At 53.6% G+C, this 13,055-nt stretch overlaps 1 protein-coding gene across 1 annotated transcript in view; it reads right to left on the bottom strand.

Annotated features, from left to right (window-relative positions):
• Positions 1-247: 247 nt before the first annotated feature.
• TNFRSF1B (TNF receptor superfamily member 1B) overlaps positions 248-13,055 on the bottom strand; it is a 36,638-nt gene continuing 23,830 nt past the window's right edge. Inside the window, exons 8-10 of the mRNA XM_063106254.1 lie at positions 12,673-12,707; positions 6,563-6,776; positions 248-2,210 (exon numbers count right to left, since the gene is read on the bottom strand). Of these exons, the coding sequence (XP_062962324.1) occupies positions 1,930-2,210; positions 6,563-6,776; positions 12,673-12,707 (530 nt within the window). The 3' untranslated portion in view covers positions 248-1,929. The remainder of the gene's footprint in view (positions 2,211-6,562; positions 6,777-12,672; positions 12,708-13,055) is intronic.

Here is a 13,055-nt window from a genome sequence, read left to right as displayed (position 1 = left end):
TGCTCACAGGCCTGAGGGGCGTGCCAGGCTCTCAGCAAGGAAGGCTGTAATGGGGGGGCCCTTAGGGCCAGTCACGGCATGCGCCTGCCAGAATCCAGTAGCCACGACCCCATCTCCCTGACCACATTGGTGACAGGCAAGCAGGGCCAAGGACAAACCCCAGCCAGAGCCAGGGGTCAATGTGTAAAACAAACAAAAGATTTATTTATAAGCAGGAATGCTGTCCAGCATACAGTGCAAACTCTCGTTGTTTTAGGTTCAACCTAAGCAAGGAAACTGAGGCCACACCCAGAAAGAATGAGTCCCTGGCCAATTCGCAGCTTCCCCACTCTGCTCAGGCGATGCCACGCCGAGGCCCTCCCAGAACTGTCCACCAGGGGGCAGCCGCACTCCATCACTGTGCAGGGTCCGCTGTGGGTAAGGACCTGGCCAGTCAAGGCCGACTAACATCTTGATTCCTGGGTGGGGAACCTTTCTTGTCTCCATGGTAACGGCTGGTCTCTCCTACCCTCCAATAGTCCAGCTGCCAAGTTCAAGTCCAGTGGAATTTATCAGCAAGGGATCCAAGTACCTGAGACTGAACTGGCCTCTGAAGGAGTCTCCCAACACCCTTCCTTCCAGAATCTGTCAAGGTCATACTCAGTTCCCCCTCTGCAGGGCCCTGGGCCTGTGTTCAGAGGGAGCAGGTTGAAACTTTAATGGGGAAGAATCCTTTGGCAAAATTGCTGGCTTCAGCTGCTTCAAGGTCATTAACTTGATGACATCGGCTAAGCAGACCCACAACACACAACACAGACAGACTGGCTCCCAGCTTCTCACATCCACTCGGCATTGCGGCGGCATTGCGGCGGGCACAGGACCAACACGGCCCCACTGCTCCCCCGGGGCCAGGGAGTCGAGGGTTGGGAAGCACACCCTTCCAGAGGCAGGAGGAAGTTCCAGGCTGAGGTAGGAGGAGAGAGATGGCTGCGGGGCCTCGATCATCTCCAGTTCCTGCAATTCCCTGATAGGAGAAGGTGTGGCCTTGGAACGCTACGTCCAACAGTGAGGGATGAGGGGCTGGAGCCGTGGGCACATGGGAGTGAAGGTTAAAGGCAGAGGATGCCAATGGCCGAGAAGGAGCTGCATGTGGCCCTCTGACTTGGCTGTTTGTTGTTTTGTTGGCTTGTCTGCCTGCATAACACTTTTTTTTGTTTAAACTGCCACATGTTAAAATTGGAAGATTTCCGGTTAGAGGTTTGCCATTTTGCCCAGACCACAGCACCAAATAAGGTTGCCTGCCTGGGTCCTTTGGGCATCTGATTTTCATACGGTGATACAAAGGGCCAAGGTAGCAGAAGTGGATTTGGAGATGGTGCTTTCCAAGTCCTGAGCTAACCAGGGGGCCCCTGTCCCGTACAGGACTGCCACCTCCTCCCCACATGGAACCACCTGATGGATGGCCTCACCCACTGGGACCAGGCTGCAGTCTGGGCACTCAGGCTGAAGCTGTGTCCTTTCTTCAAGGATTACTCATGCAGTGTCCCTCCTCCCCAGCAAGCCCCTCTGCAGGGAGGATGCTGGGGCCTTCTGAAAGCCAGAGTCAGGTCAGAGCCCAGGAGTAAAAAGAAAAAAAACAACAACAAAGGCTCCAGAAGCCAAGCTCGCAGGTCCAGCTGGGGGGCAGCTCACAGAGAGGCAGGGACTCGCCCTGTGTCCATGACCAACCAGCCTTTTGAGAGGGACACACAGCACGACAGCAAAGGTTCTTCATGACTCTCGCTGCCTCGCCCCTCAACCCGCAGGTGACAGGGAAGTTGGGGCTGTGGAGGCCACTCAAAGAACTTGGCCCAGAAAGAACCATAGAGTCCAAGGGGGTGGGGGCCTTTACAGGGGCACCCTGCCAGGGGCCAGCCCACCTTGGCTGTGACATGGCCCACACCAGCCTGGTTAACTGGGCTTCATCCCAGCATCGGGCACGCCAAGGGGCAGGGGTTTCTCCTCAGGGATCTGCAGCAGAGTCTCTGGAGTCTCCAGCGGGGACTGAGAGGGGCACTCCTCCTTGGAGAAGGGGACCTGCTCGTCCTTTGGGGAGCCCGAGGGGCTGGCATTCGTGTCTCCTGTCATGGAGCTGGCTTGGGAGGAGCACTGTGAGCTGTGGTCAGAGCTGCTGCAGACGTTCACGATGCAGGTGACATTGACTTGGGTCCCATGGCCACCAGGGGAGGACTCTGCTAAGCACAAAATGGGAGGGGAGGGTCAGTCTGGCAGTCAAGAATTGGGGGATGTCTTCACAGACTGTCTCCTGCCCAAGAGGCAGATTAAGATGTGGGAAAGAGCACTGGACCGGGAGTCAAGAGACCAAGAGTCTAGCCCAGCTCTGCCTGTCTGACCTTGGGCAAATCACTTAACCTTTGAGTGCCTCAGTTTCCTCCTTTGTCAAATAACAGCATTACCACAGCATTACCACCTATCCAGCCCAAATCACCCCATAGATGGGAGGAGCCACTTATATAAAGCAGATGAAGGTGCTTCAAGAACAAAGCGCACTCCCTGCAAAGAGTCAGAGGTGAGAGGGAGAGGAGGCACACGATACAGGATGCGCGTCAGGCTCTGAGGATGAATTACGTTCCCAGAAGGAAGGAGTCAGCAGACCTGGCTACAACAATGACAAAAAGATGAGAACCCTGTCACTGGCACATTGTACACCACAGGATCAGCACGGAAGGGCCTGGCAACTGTTCCTTTATGGAAATTAAACGTGGACCCTGAAGTCGTCCTCATCTTCAGCTAATCTCTTTCCTCGTGTAGAGCTGCCTCTAGGATTTCAGAATCTGGGATTCCAGAATGCAGTCAGGTGGTAGTTTGTCCTCCCTCATTCCTGAGCTGGGATTGCCTCGTGTCTGCAGTCTGACAATTCTGGATTTGAATCCCTGCTCTGCCTCCATAATCTTGGCCAAGTTGATTAACCTCTCAGAGCTTTAGTGTGCCCAGCTGTAAAATGGGTATAATGACCCTGTACATCTCCTTGCAGGCAAAGATGACTCTGTCTTGTTCCTTGCGTATCTCTGGAGCCTACACAGCTCCTGGGGACAGAGTGACATGCCCAATGAACCAGGGGTTGAACACTGGCTCTAAATATCCAATCACTTGTGTGGTACCCGCACTTGGATGCTTACAGACGCCTCAGACTTTGCTCTGGATTCCACCCCCACCTCTCACCCGACCTGCTCCTTGCATCTCAGTGCACGTTGCCACCACATGGCTGCATCCCTGCTGCTCAGGCCAGAGCCTAGACCCACCTTTCTTTCTTACCCCACCAATCTGTCACCAATTCCAGCCCGGTCTACCTGCAAAGGACAACCTGAAGTTCCCCCTGCCCTGCTACCACCTCATGCAAGCCTCCATCCTCTCCCACCTGGACCGGTACGAACAGCTCTCCCTGTCTCCAGCTTCCACCCCACCCCTCTGAAGTCTGTTCTCCACCAGCAGCCAGAGCCAGTCCTTGAAAACTTGGCAGATGACTTCCTTGGCTCTCAAAAGACCAGCCCTCCCCACAGCCTGTGAGGCCCTACCTGCCCTGGGCCTGCCTTCTCCTGCCCTGCTCCTGCTGCTCCAGCATCTTGACGTCCTCCTTCCAGCCGCACCCATCTCCTGCCACGCCCTGAGCCCTTCAAGCCTCCAGGCCTTTGGAGCCTCCAGGCCTACTGTTCCCTCAGCCTGACAAGCTCTTCCCTGTTCCTATGACTGACTCCCTCCTGTCTCTCAGGCCTCTGCTCAAAGGCCGCTTCCTCCCAGAAGCCTCCCTGGCCTTCCTCTCCAGAGGTGATTACCCTCCATCTCATCCATCAGTCCCTGGGTCCCTCCCTAATTCTGTGACCTCCAGGGTTCCTGCAGTTGCTGGGTTGCTTGTTTGTGACTCCCCCATCGGACCCTGAGCCCAGGTGGGTGGGCACTTTTTGACTGTTCCATGCTGTGCCTATAACAGGGACAAGTTATATGTCCCTGGATGGTTAAAAAAGTTAGAATGGGTAATAACGGACAAAAACCAGCCCACTATATGTTCTGTTCTTGGTGTTAGTAGTGTTTTAAATGAATTAGCTGATTTTAAAATTCAAGAGTTTACATTTTAAAAATCTGGACTCATGGCTTCCCTTGGGAGCCAGATGCAGATCTGGCCATGCGGGACCCACATACCTGAAGCAGTTGGCAGGAAGGACTCCGGGGACCACGTTCCTGCCCAGCCCCCATGGGCATCTGAGTTTCCTAACTAGCTGGGGAGGAACCTGGATGATGAATTAGCTGAGGAGCTGAATGTTACAGGCTTGACACACAATAGCCCCTAAAAAATGACAGCTGCTGCTGCTGCTGTCACTGCAGGGAGCTGATGAGTACAAACACAGTGGCAGTTGTTTTGTTTTCCAGACCTTGCCCCAACCTGGTTCCCCCTGACTCTCAGGAACTCAACTCAGGAGGAGCTTGCAACAGCCCCAATCAGGCCAGGGGGAGGGAGGGCTGACATCATAGGGCCGGAAGGAAATTTCCACCCTAGGCCTCCCCAGCACCCAAATGTCACCCAAAGTCACCACAGCCTTTGCACATCGTGAATGAGACATTGTGGGGGCGGACGGGGGACCACAGAGGGACACAGCCCTGGGGTATACACATTCCCATAGTGGAGAGAGGTGTTTGGGGGGAGGAGGGAGAGAGTAGAGGCAATGAAAAGGCCAGAGAGACAGGTCGGGGGCTCTTGGGAGAAAGAGCAGAGGGGACAGAGGGCAGAGGAGGCAAGCAGACATGGTTTGGGGTCCCTTCCAGGGCCAAGGAGGAAACACAGCAGGACAGCCACAGAAGAGGTGGAGCTAAGTTTATATGTGGAGTGCATTCATTCATCCAACAAACGGTTAGGGCCATCTGCTCTGTTCCAGGCACTGCCAAGACATCACACTGATGAGGGCACATAGACCACAAGGGGAATACAGAAGCAGAGCATGTCCCCACACGCGGGCAGTCAAGTGACAGGTAGGAAAGGGTGTTGAGGCAGACGGGCAGCACGAGCACAGGCAAGGGGCAAGGCATGGCAAGCCAGGGGAGCAGCAGAGCAGGGGTGTGCCAGAGGGGGCTGCAGGTGTCAGTCCCCAGCTGGAGGCGGCCCAGAGGGAGCGCAGCCAAGCTGGGAACAATGATGCTCATTTCTCAGCAGCCCTGCCAAGGAGGGGCCGGGGCCCATCTCTAGATGAGAAACTGAGGCTCAGCAGGGTTAAGGAGGCTGTTCCGGTTCTCATGGCACCAGAGTGGCTGGGCTGGGATCTGAGAATGACCCAGGTTCATAGTCATTCTCTGACGTCCCACTGGCCAGCATTGCCAGGTGAGAGGGAGAGACATAGGCCAGCAGATTTGCCCTCTCCGCTACAAAACAAACCCAAGGAGACCCCAGGATTTTGGGGGAACCTCTACAGGGGTCCCCTCCAGTATGGACACCAGAGACCAACCAGGGGTGACACCTGTCACAGAACAGGGCCAGGGCAAAATGGAGACTGCATAAATAAGACACAGTCCCTACAATCCTGGTGACTCAGGCCCAAAGGGACCTAGCAACGAGCCACAGTGAGCGGAGCCCTGGAGTCATCATTCTTTCACTCATCTTCCCCACCAGGCTCTGGTGGGGCCTGACAAGCCAGAGGGGATTCTTGGCTCTTCTGTGTACTAGCTGTGTGCCCTTGAACAAGCAGTTTAATCTCTCTGGGCCTCAGTTTCCACATCGGTAAAATGGGGATAACAATAATAACTATCTCTTAGCATAGATGTGCAGGTTGATTTTATGCAAGTAAAGTGCCCATACAGTGCCTGATGCACCATAGGTCTTTAATAAGTATAAGCTATTATTATTATTATTATTACTAGCTAGGCACAGTGCTGAGCCTGTGGATACAGGGATGAATGAGATGATCGGGTTTACCTGGAGGCCACAGCCTGGTGAGACAGGAGGAGACAGACAGTGGCTGTATAGTTTAACACTCCAAGGAGCTGGCTGGTTAACTCAGCTGTTAGAGCGCAGTGTTATAACACCAAGGTCAAGGGTTCAGATCCCCATACTGGCCCGCCACCAAAAATAATAATAATAATAATAATTAATAATAATAACAACATTCCTATGAAAGGGAGCAGGAGCTTGGTGAGCCCGGAGGAGCAGCCAGTTCAGCCATGGGTGGTGATGGGGAGGGGGTTTCAGGAAAGTCCTCCACCTGAATACTGGGTACTAGAAGGACAAGTCGGGACTGTCCAGCAGAAGCAAGCGGGCTCCAAGTGGGAAGACCAGTGTGTGCAAAGGTGGGAAGAAACTTGGTGGGTTCAGGGGCTGAAGAGAAGTTCCGTGTGGCTCTGCTGAATCTGAGGGGGAAGCAGGGGTTGGCAGGGAGGCCCAGGAGGAAATGACTTAGACAGAAACCAGGCAAGAAATACACAGGAATGAAAAAAAAAAAAAAATAAGGAAAATAAAAGAAAGAAGAAATTTTTTTAAAAAACCCAAATACAAAGGAGATGGGGATGAAGCCAGGCAGGATGAAGCTCCTGCCTCTCTCACCTGAGCTCCCAGAGCTGGCGCGGGCCTCCCCAGACCCCCTATCCTTCTCGGTGCCTGCAGCCTGTCCGAGGCACTGGTGGCTGCTGGGTACCCTCCTGTCCGAGGCACTGGCCGAGCTCTCCAGGGAGCTGCTGCTGGAGCTTGGTGCTGTGGTCAGCAGGTGCTGCTGCTCAGGGCCCGGCGCACCCCGGGCCTTATCGGCAGGCAGGTGAGGCTGGATGGGGGGAGGAGGGAGAGCAGTCAGTCCACCCGCGAGCTCCCCTTCCCCTCTTTCTCCCCACCCTCTGCAGCCCTTGCTGTCAGCACTTCAGAGTCTACATGACGCTCCTGCCCACACCTGCACGTTCTTTCCACACACGATGCTGTTGGGAGGTGTGATTCTCTGTGGCTTTTGTGTTTCTGTTATTAGCACCTAGCTGCCCCACTGGAATGTGAGCCCTATGAGGGCAGGGGCCACGTGGCCCTGTTCGCCAAATAGTCTTAGAGGCGGGGAAGGATTTTCATCCTCATTTTACATAAGGACACAAAAGGAAAGTGACTTTCCTAAGGTCACCCCATCAGCACAGGGAGACATGACCCAGCTCCGCAGCCAAGAGCATGGACTCTGGATTGGATCACATGAGTGCAAATCATGACTCTAACACTCACTAACTGTGTGACCTTGGACAAGTCACTTGACCTCTTTGTGCCTCTGTTTTTTCATCTATAAAGGGAGAATAATAACCTACCTTATAGGATTGTTGTGAAGATTAAGTGGCCAAATATTTGTAAAGTGCTTAGAACGATACCTATTACATGACAAGCTCCACACAAGAGTTTGTTAAATCAGAAGTAGGCAAAGTACCGCCCATGGGCCATCCAGCTGCCACCTATACAGCCTGTGAGCTGTCAGAAAGTGTGCTGACCCTTGTTTCCAATCAATCAATCCAGTGCAGGAGTCCTTTCAGCTGGGCCCCTCAGCTATGCTGTCTCAGCTCCCCTTTCCAAGTCCACCAGGCTGCTGTGACATCTTCTAATGCCTTTTTCCCATGGGATAATACTAATACTAATAATATATTAGCTGACATTCGAGTGCCACTCAATGCCAAGCACTGTGCCAAAGTCCCTCCAGACACTATCTATGTTGATTCTTCCAACAGCCCAATGTTATCTTTGCTTTGCAGATGCAGAAACTGAGGCATAGAGAGGTTGAGTTGCATACCCAAGGTCAGAATTAGGACATGGTGTACAATGTGGTACCCCACAGATATGTACGATCAATTATGTTTCAGTAAAATAAATAAAAAGGATATGGTGCAGCTGGGCTGAAACCCACAATGTCTTTCTGGGTGTCTGGGGTTTCAGCTCTGGAGGCTCAAGACAAGGTCCCCATTTCCAGACACCTGTGCCAGGGAGCACCTCGAAATCCCATCCAAGACTGTAGTCTTTCCACACTGACTGGACAGGCGCCCAAGGCCTTGCCTTGGGGTTCTGGGTGATCACCGAGTCCCAGAAAGAAAGGAGATGGCAGGGGCTATGTTCTCACGCACTGCCCTGGCCCCTGACCAGGATGAAAGACAGAGTTCAGGGCAGAATGAGAACAGATGAGACTGAAAGGCTGGTGGGACACGCCTAGCACTGTAGGGAGAGGCGAGAGGTTCTGCTTTGGCTACCGGGGTAGAGTGGGGGGCATAGGGATGTTATCCCCACAGGGAAAGGGTAAGACCCCCTGACTTCCTTCAAGAGGGAGCTACAATTCCAGCTGTCTGAGCAGAGGCAGGCCTGCGGTCCTCCTGAGCCCATTCCTCCTGGGCCCATCACCACAGCCCCCTTGCCCCCAGCCCCACCCATTGCTGCTGTGGTGTCTCAAAGCCTCAGCTCACCCACGCCCTCAGTTCCTGGAGGCCTCCCACAGGCCAGAAGGACCCTTTGCCAACTGTGCCCTTGAGGCCACGGAGGCCCAGAGAGGGCGAGTCCTGTGCTCAGTATCGCACTGCTGGTCTGCAGTGGGGGCAGGACGAGCCCAGACCAGAGCGCCAGAGCTATGCACTGCCCACCGTATCTGTGCCCGGGAGGCCCCCTGCCCAGCTGGGTTTCCCAGTTTTGGAGGGCTGGAGGGCATTTCAAGTTCATGCTGAACCTTTGCCCAGCATGAACTGACCCTGAACACTCTCCCCCACCCCCAGCCCTGCTCTGAGCTTGGAGTGGGAGAAGGAGCATCCAAATGTCACTCGTCACAACCCCCAGAGAAGGGGCTTTTCTGGCCTGTGCACCACCCCCTCTGCTGGTGGCTAGAGCCAGGCAGAACAGAAACCCCCAAAGGTCACAGACCGCCTCCCTCCTCCAAAGCCACAAGCTGCAAAGTTCAGGCAGGCTCTGGGTGGCACAGATACAACCTGAGTCCTGTTCCTTGGGCTGGGACTAGTGGGGGGAGTGCTGAGGTGCTTCATTTAAAACTCGGGATCCCTGCCAGCCAGCCAGACCCCCTTACCTCCTAGCCCCTCTCAGGCAGAGCCAACACGGGTCCTCCAGGTTCCCACCGAGTCCGTGTCTGTGTGTGTGACTGTGTTCACAGGGCTCGCACACCTGGATCCACAGGTGTGGGAATGTACAAAGTGTGCACACACACGTCTATGGGGGGAGCATGTGTGCGCGTTTGTCCTGTGCATGGTAGGCTGCTCAGCAACATTTCTGGCCTCTATTCACTAGATGCCAATGGCACCCCCACCCTAGTAATGACAACCACAAATGTCTCCAGACATTGTCAAATGTCCACTGGGAGGTAAAATCGCCCCCAGTTGAGAACCACGGTGTTAGGGGAAAGCTCAGTCCTGGGTGGCCCAGGGCCTGAGGTTTACACATGGCTTTTGAAATCAGATGTACTGACTTCATCTCCTGATCTTGCCAGCAAGAAAACAGGTGCAGAAAGGGAAAGTGACTTGTCCAAGGTCACACAGCAATATGTCTCCGCACTCCCAGCCCGGTGCTCTTTGCCCTTCCCGACAGTATTTCGGCGGGGATCCAGTTAGTGTGTGGACTGGCGATGGTGAAAAGAAGCACTCCTAGGTTTGTGTCCCAGGCCGCTCATCACCTCTGCCACTTTGAGAAAGTTACTTAACTTCTCTGGGCCAAGTTTTCTGGGCTGTAAAATGGGGGAAATAATCATCCTGCCTGTGTGTTGCCACATGGCGGTAAGAGTTAATCATGCTCAGCACAGTGCTGGGCATGTGTCTGGCACCTGATCAATGCTGGCACTTGTTATTAAACATGGGCCCATGCACAAGTGTGTCTGTGGTGAGCTCACACGTGTGTACATTGGTCTTTTTTTTTTTTTTAAAGATGACTGGTAAAGGGATCTTAACTGTTGACTTAGGGTTGTCAACACCACGCTCTCCCAAGTGAGCTAACTAGCCAACCCTATACAGGGATCCAAACCCATGGCCTTGGTGTTGTCAGCATCACACTCTCCCAAGTGAGACATGGGCTGGCCCTATGCTGGTCTTTTCTAAACAAAGGGAAGCCACTGTCCCCCATGTCCTGGGAGTCATTTCTGCAGCTAGAAGCACAGGTTGGTGCCAAGTCACCTCTCTCTCAGCCCCAGCGGCCGGCTCTAGAGATTACCTGCTGATCTCTTGCCCAGCTGCCAGCTGAGGAGCAGAGTGAGGCACAGGCTGTGCAAGGGGCTGGGGGTTGGGGGTGGGAGCCCAGGGACTGAAGGGCACATGGGAAGGTGACCAGGCTCTGAGGGCAGGCCCTGCTGGAAATGCGGGAGCACTCGGAACAGCTTTGAATATCTCCCTGACAGAACAGGACAGTGGGTAAAGGCAAAGCCTGCAGATTCAGACTAAGCTTCAAACCTGAGCTATGCCACTTACCTAACGATCTAATCTTACAGAAGTAAATGAACCTCCCAGAGTCTGTTTCCTCATCTGTAAAATGGGGATGATGATACACCCCACCTCACGAGGCATGTGAGGATTCAGTGACACAGCTCAGGCAAAGAGCCTGGGGGCTCAGCCAGTGGCGTGCTGGAGCCAGCTCAGACCTGTGCACATTTCTTCCCAACTCCATATTCGGGAAGGTCTTGGTAGCTTGCCATTGGCCACAGTGGGAGTGTTTATGCCACAGAAATTAGCAAACACTGCAAATTAGGGTTTGGCTTTCTTTCCTCCTAGAGAGCAGTTACCAGCACATCATGGGGCTCTATGCCCATTGCACTCAACACCCAGGAGATGAGTTGCTCACATGCAGTGAAGCAAAGTCAGAGAAGGGAAGGGGAAGTAGAGGCTACTGGGCCACACCCAGGAAATCTTCAGAGCTCAGAATATTGGGAAACATTTGTTTGAGAAAGAGAAGGTGTCAGCTGGGCTGCTGGGGTGGAGTATCGAGGGGACACTTGCTCTATGTACCACCAGGCAGCAACTGTCAGTGTCACTGAACTGAAGCCAGAAAAAGGGAGGAGTGGGATTCGCACCCTGGGGGAAAGAGAAATGGTTGGATCCCAACTGAAATAGTAGGGCAGGGCAAAGAGCACCAGGCTGGGAGTCTGGAGAAACATTGCTGTGTGACCTTGGACAAATCACTTTCCCTCTCTGCACCTCTTGTCAGCAAAATCAGGAGATGAAATCAGTCTATCTGATTTCAAAAGCTGTGGGTAAACCTCAGCACTGGGCCATCCAGGACTGAGCTTTCCCCTAACACCATGGCGCTCAACTGGGGGCGATTTTATCTCCCAGCAGACATTTGACAATGTCTGGAGACATTTGTGGTTGTCATTACTAGGGTGGGGGTGCCACTGGCATCTAGTGAATAGAGACCAAAAATGTTGCTGAGCAGCCTACCATGCACAGGACAGCCCCTACAACTAAGAAAGATCTGGCCCCTAATGTCCATGAAGTGGAGAAACCCTGCCCTAGCAGGACAGAGAATGTGGAGGAAACTCGTTGGACTTTGTTTCTTCATCTGTAAAATTGGGTTTAAAAAAACTGTCCTGCCTACCAGGAGCACGGTTGTACTAGCTTGCCAAACACCGTGTACTAGCTTGCCCCACACCCATTCCTAACCTCTCTCCCTTGTCCTCCTCCATAGAGGCTGGGAAAGCAAAGCCCCTTTCCCAGCTTCCCTTGCAGCTAGGGGTGGTCACATGACAGCATCTGCCCAATGAGGTGAAAGCTGACATTGACCCAGGGCTTCTGGGAAAGCATCTGATTGACTGGTGAAGGCACCAGACTGGCCTGGACATTTCCCCCTTTCTTCCCACCTCGAACTTGGAGGTCACATGTGAAGCAATGACCACCATCTTATGACATGAGGACACAAGCAAGAGAACAAAAGCTAACACACTAAAGATGGCAGAGCCCAAGGTTCTGTCGGCAACCTGGAAGGATGCAACGGAATCCATTCTGGTAGCTGCCAACCCCTGGGCTTCTCGGAATGTGAGAAAAAAAAAGCCCTTTTGTTTTAAGTCACCTGTGAATTTTCTGTTATTTGCAGCCCAACACCTTCCTGATGGAGAATTAATGAAATACTATGGTACTATGTTGTTGGTCTTTTACTAACAAAAATCCTTCACAGATCCTACTTTATAAACAGATCAAAGGTGAGAAGCTTTGGGTGAAGCAGGGGAAGGACCCAAGGTTCAGCCCCACAGCCTCCACCTCAAACCCAAGAGATGACCCTCCAGAGCTCTCTGTGGCCCACGGGGGTACCCCAGAACTCAATTTGAAAACCACGAGAAAGTGCTCTGTACACACAATGGAGATGATGAGAACTGTGGCCGGCTGAGTGGATGGCACAGTCCTGCAAGCTGGGCCGAGCAGACACCAGTCCTGTCTAATGGTAAGGAAACAGCCACGGAGCAACTACATGTCCAGCCAAGGTTATACCAGGAGCACATGCTTGCCACTAACACCACTAAGTCCCCTGCTCCCTGACGTGGCATTTCACACTCACAGTCTCCTTTAGCTCATGGAGGGCTGCCTAACCCCCAGGCCTTTCCTCCACTTTCCAGGCTTCTGCACATCTCCTGACACTGGGCACATCAACCTACAGAATTTCACTGCATCCTGTGCAACAACCCAGCCCACCAGGAGACCAGGGGAGGAGGAGGGAGAAGGCAGAAGGACACTCACCACCTTGGCTTCTCTTTGCAGGCAGGAGGGCTTCTCTACAAAGAGGAGAGAGGGGACAAGTCAGAGAGTGTGACTTCCCTGGGGCATGTCTGTTCCAACTAGGAAGGCAGCATGGGGCCCAAACAGAACCAGCGGGGTAGGCCCAGCCCTGGTGGGGAACAATTGCTACCAGACAAGGTCCAGAGAAGCCCCCACAGAACCCTCCGGCTGAGCCGACTCTGTTCCACTCCCTCCACCACCCCAACTATCCTGCCACCCCATCTTTGCCCACGCCGTGCCGTCCACCTAGCGCGCCCTTTCTTTCCTGTGCATACTCCACACCCGTCAAGATCTTACTCAACTCAGAAGCCACTTGCTTCCTGGATATAAATCCTGAGCTCCTA

This window comes from Cynocephalus volans, chromosome 8 (genome assembly GCF_027409185.1).
Source record: "Cynocephalus volans isolate mCynVol1 chromosome 8, mCynVol1.pri, whole genome shotgun sequence".
NCBI lineage: Eukaryota > Metazoa > Chordata > Mammalia > Dermoptera > Cynocephalidae > Cynocephalus > Cynocephalus volans.
Note: the sequence above shows the minus strand (reverse complement) of the source record. Positions and strands in the feature narration are given on the sequence as shown.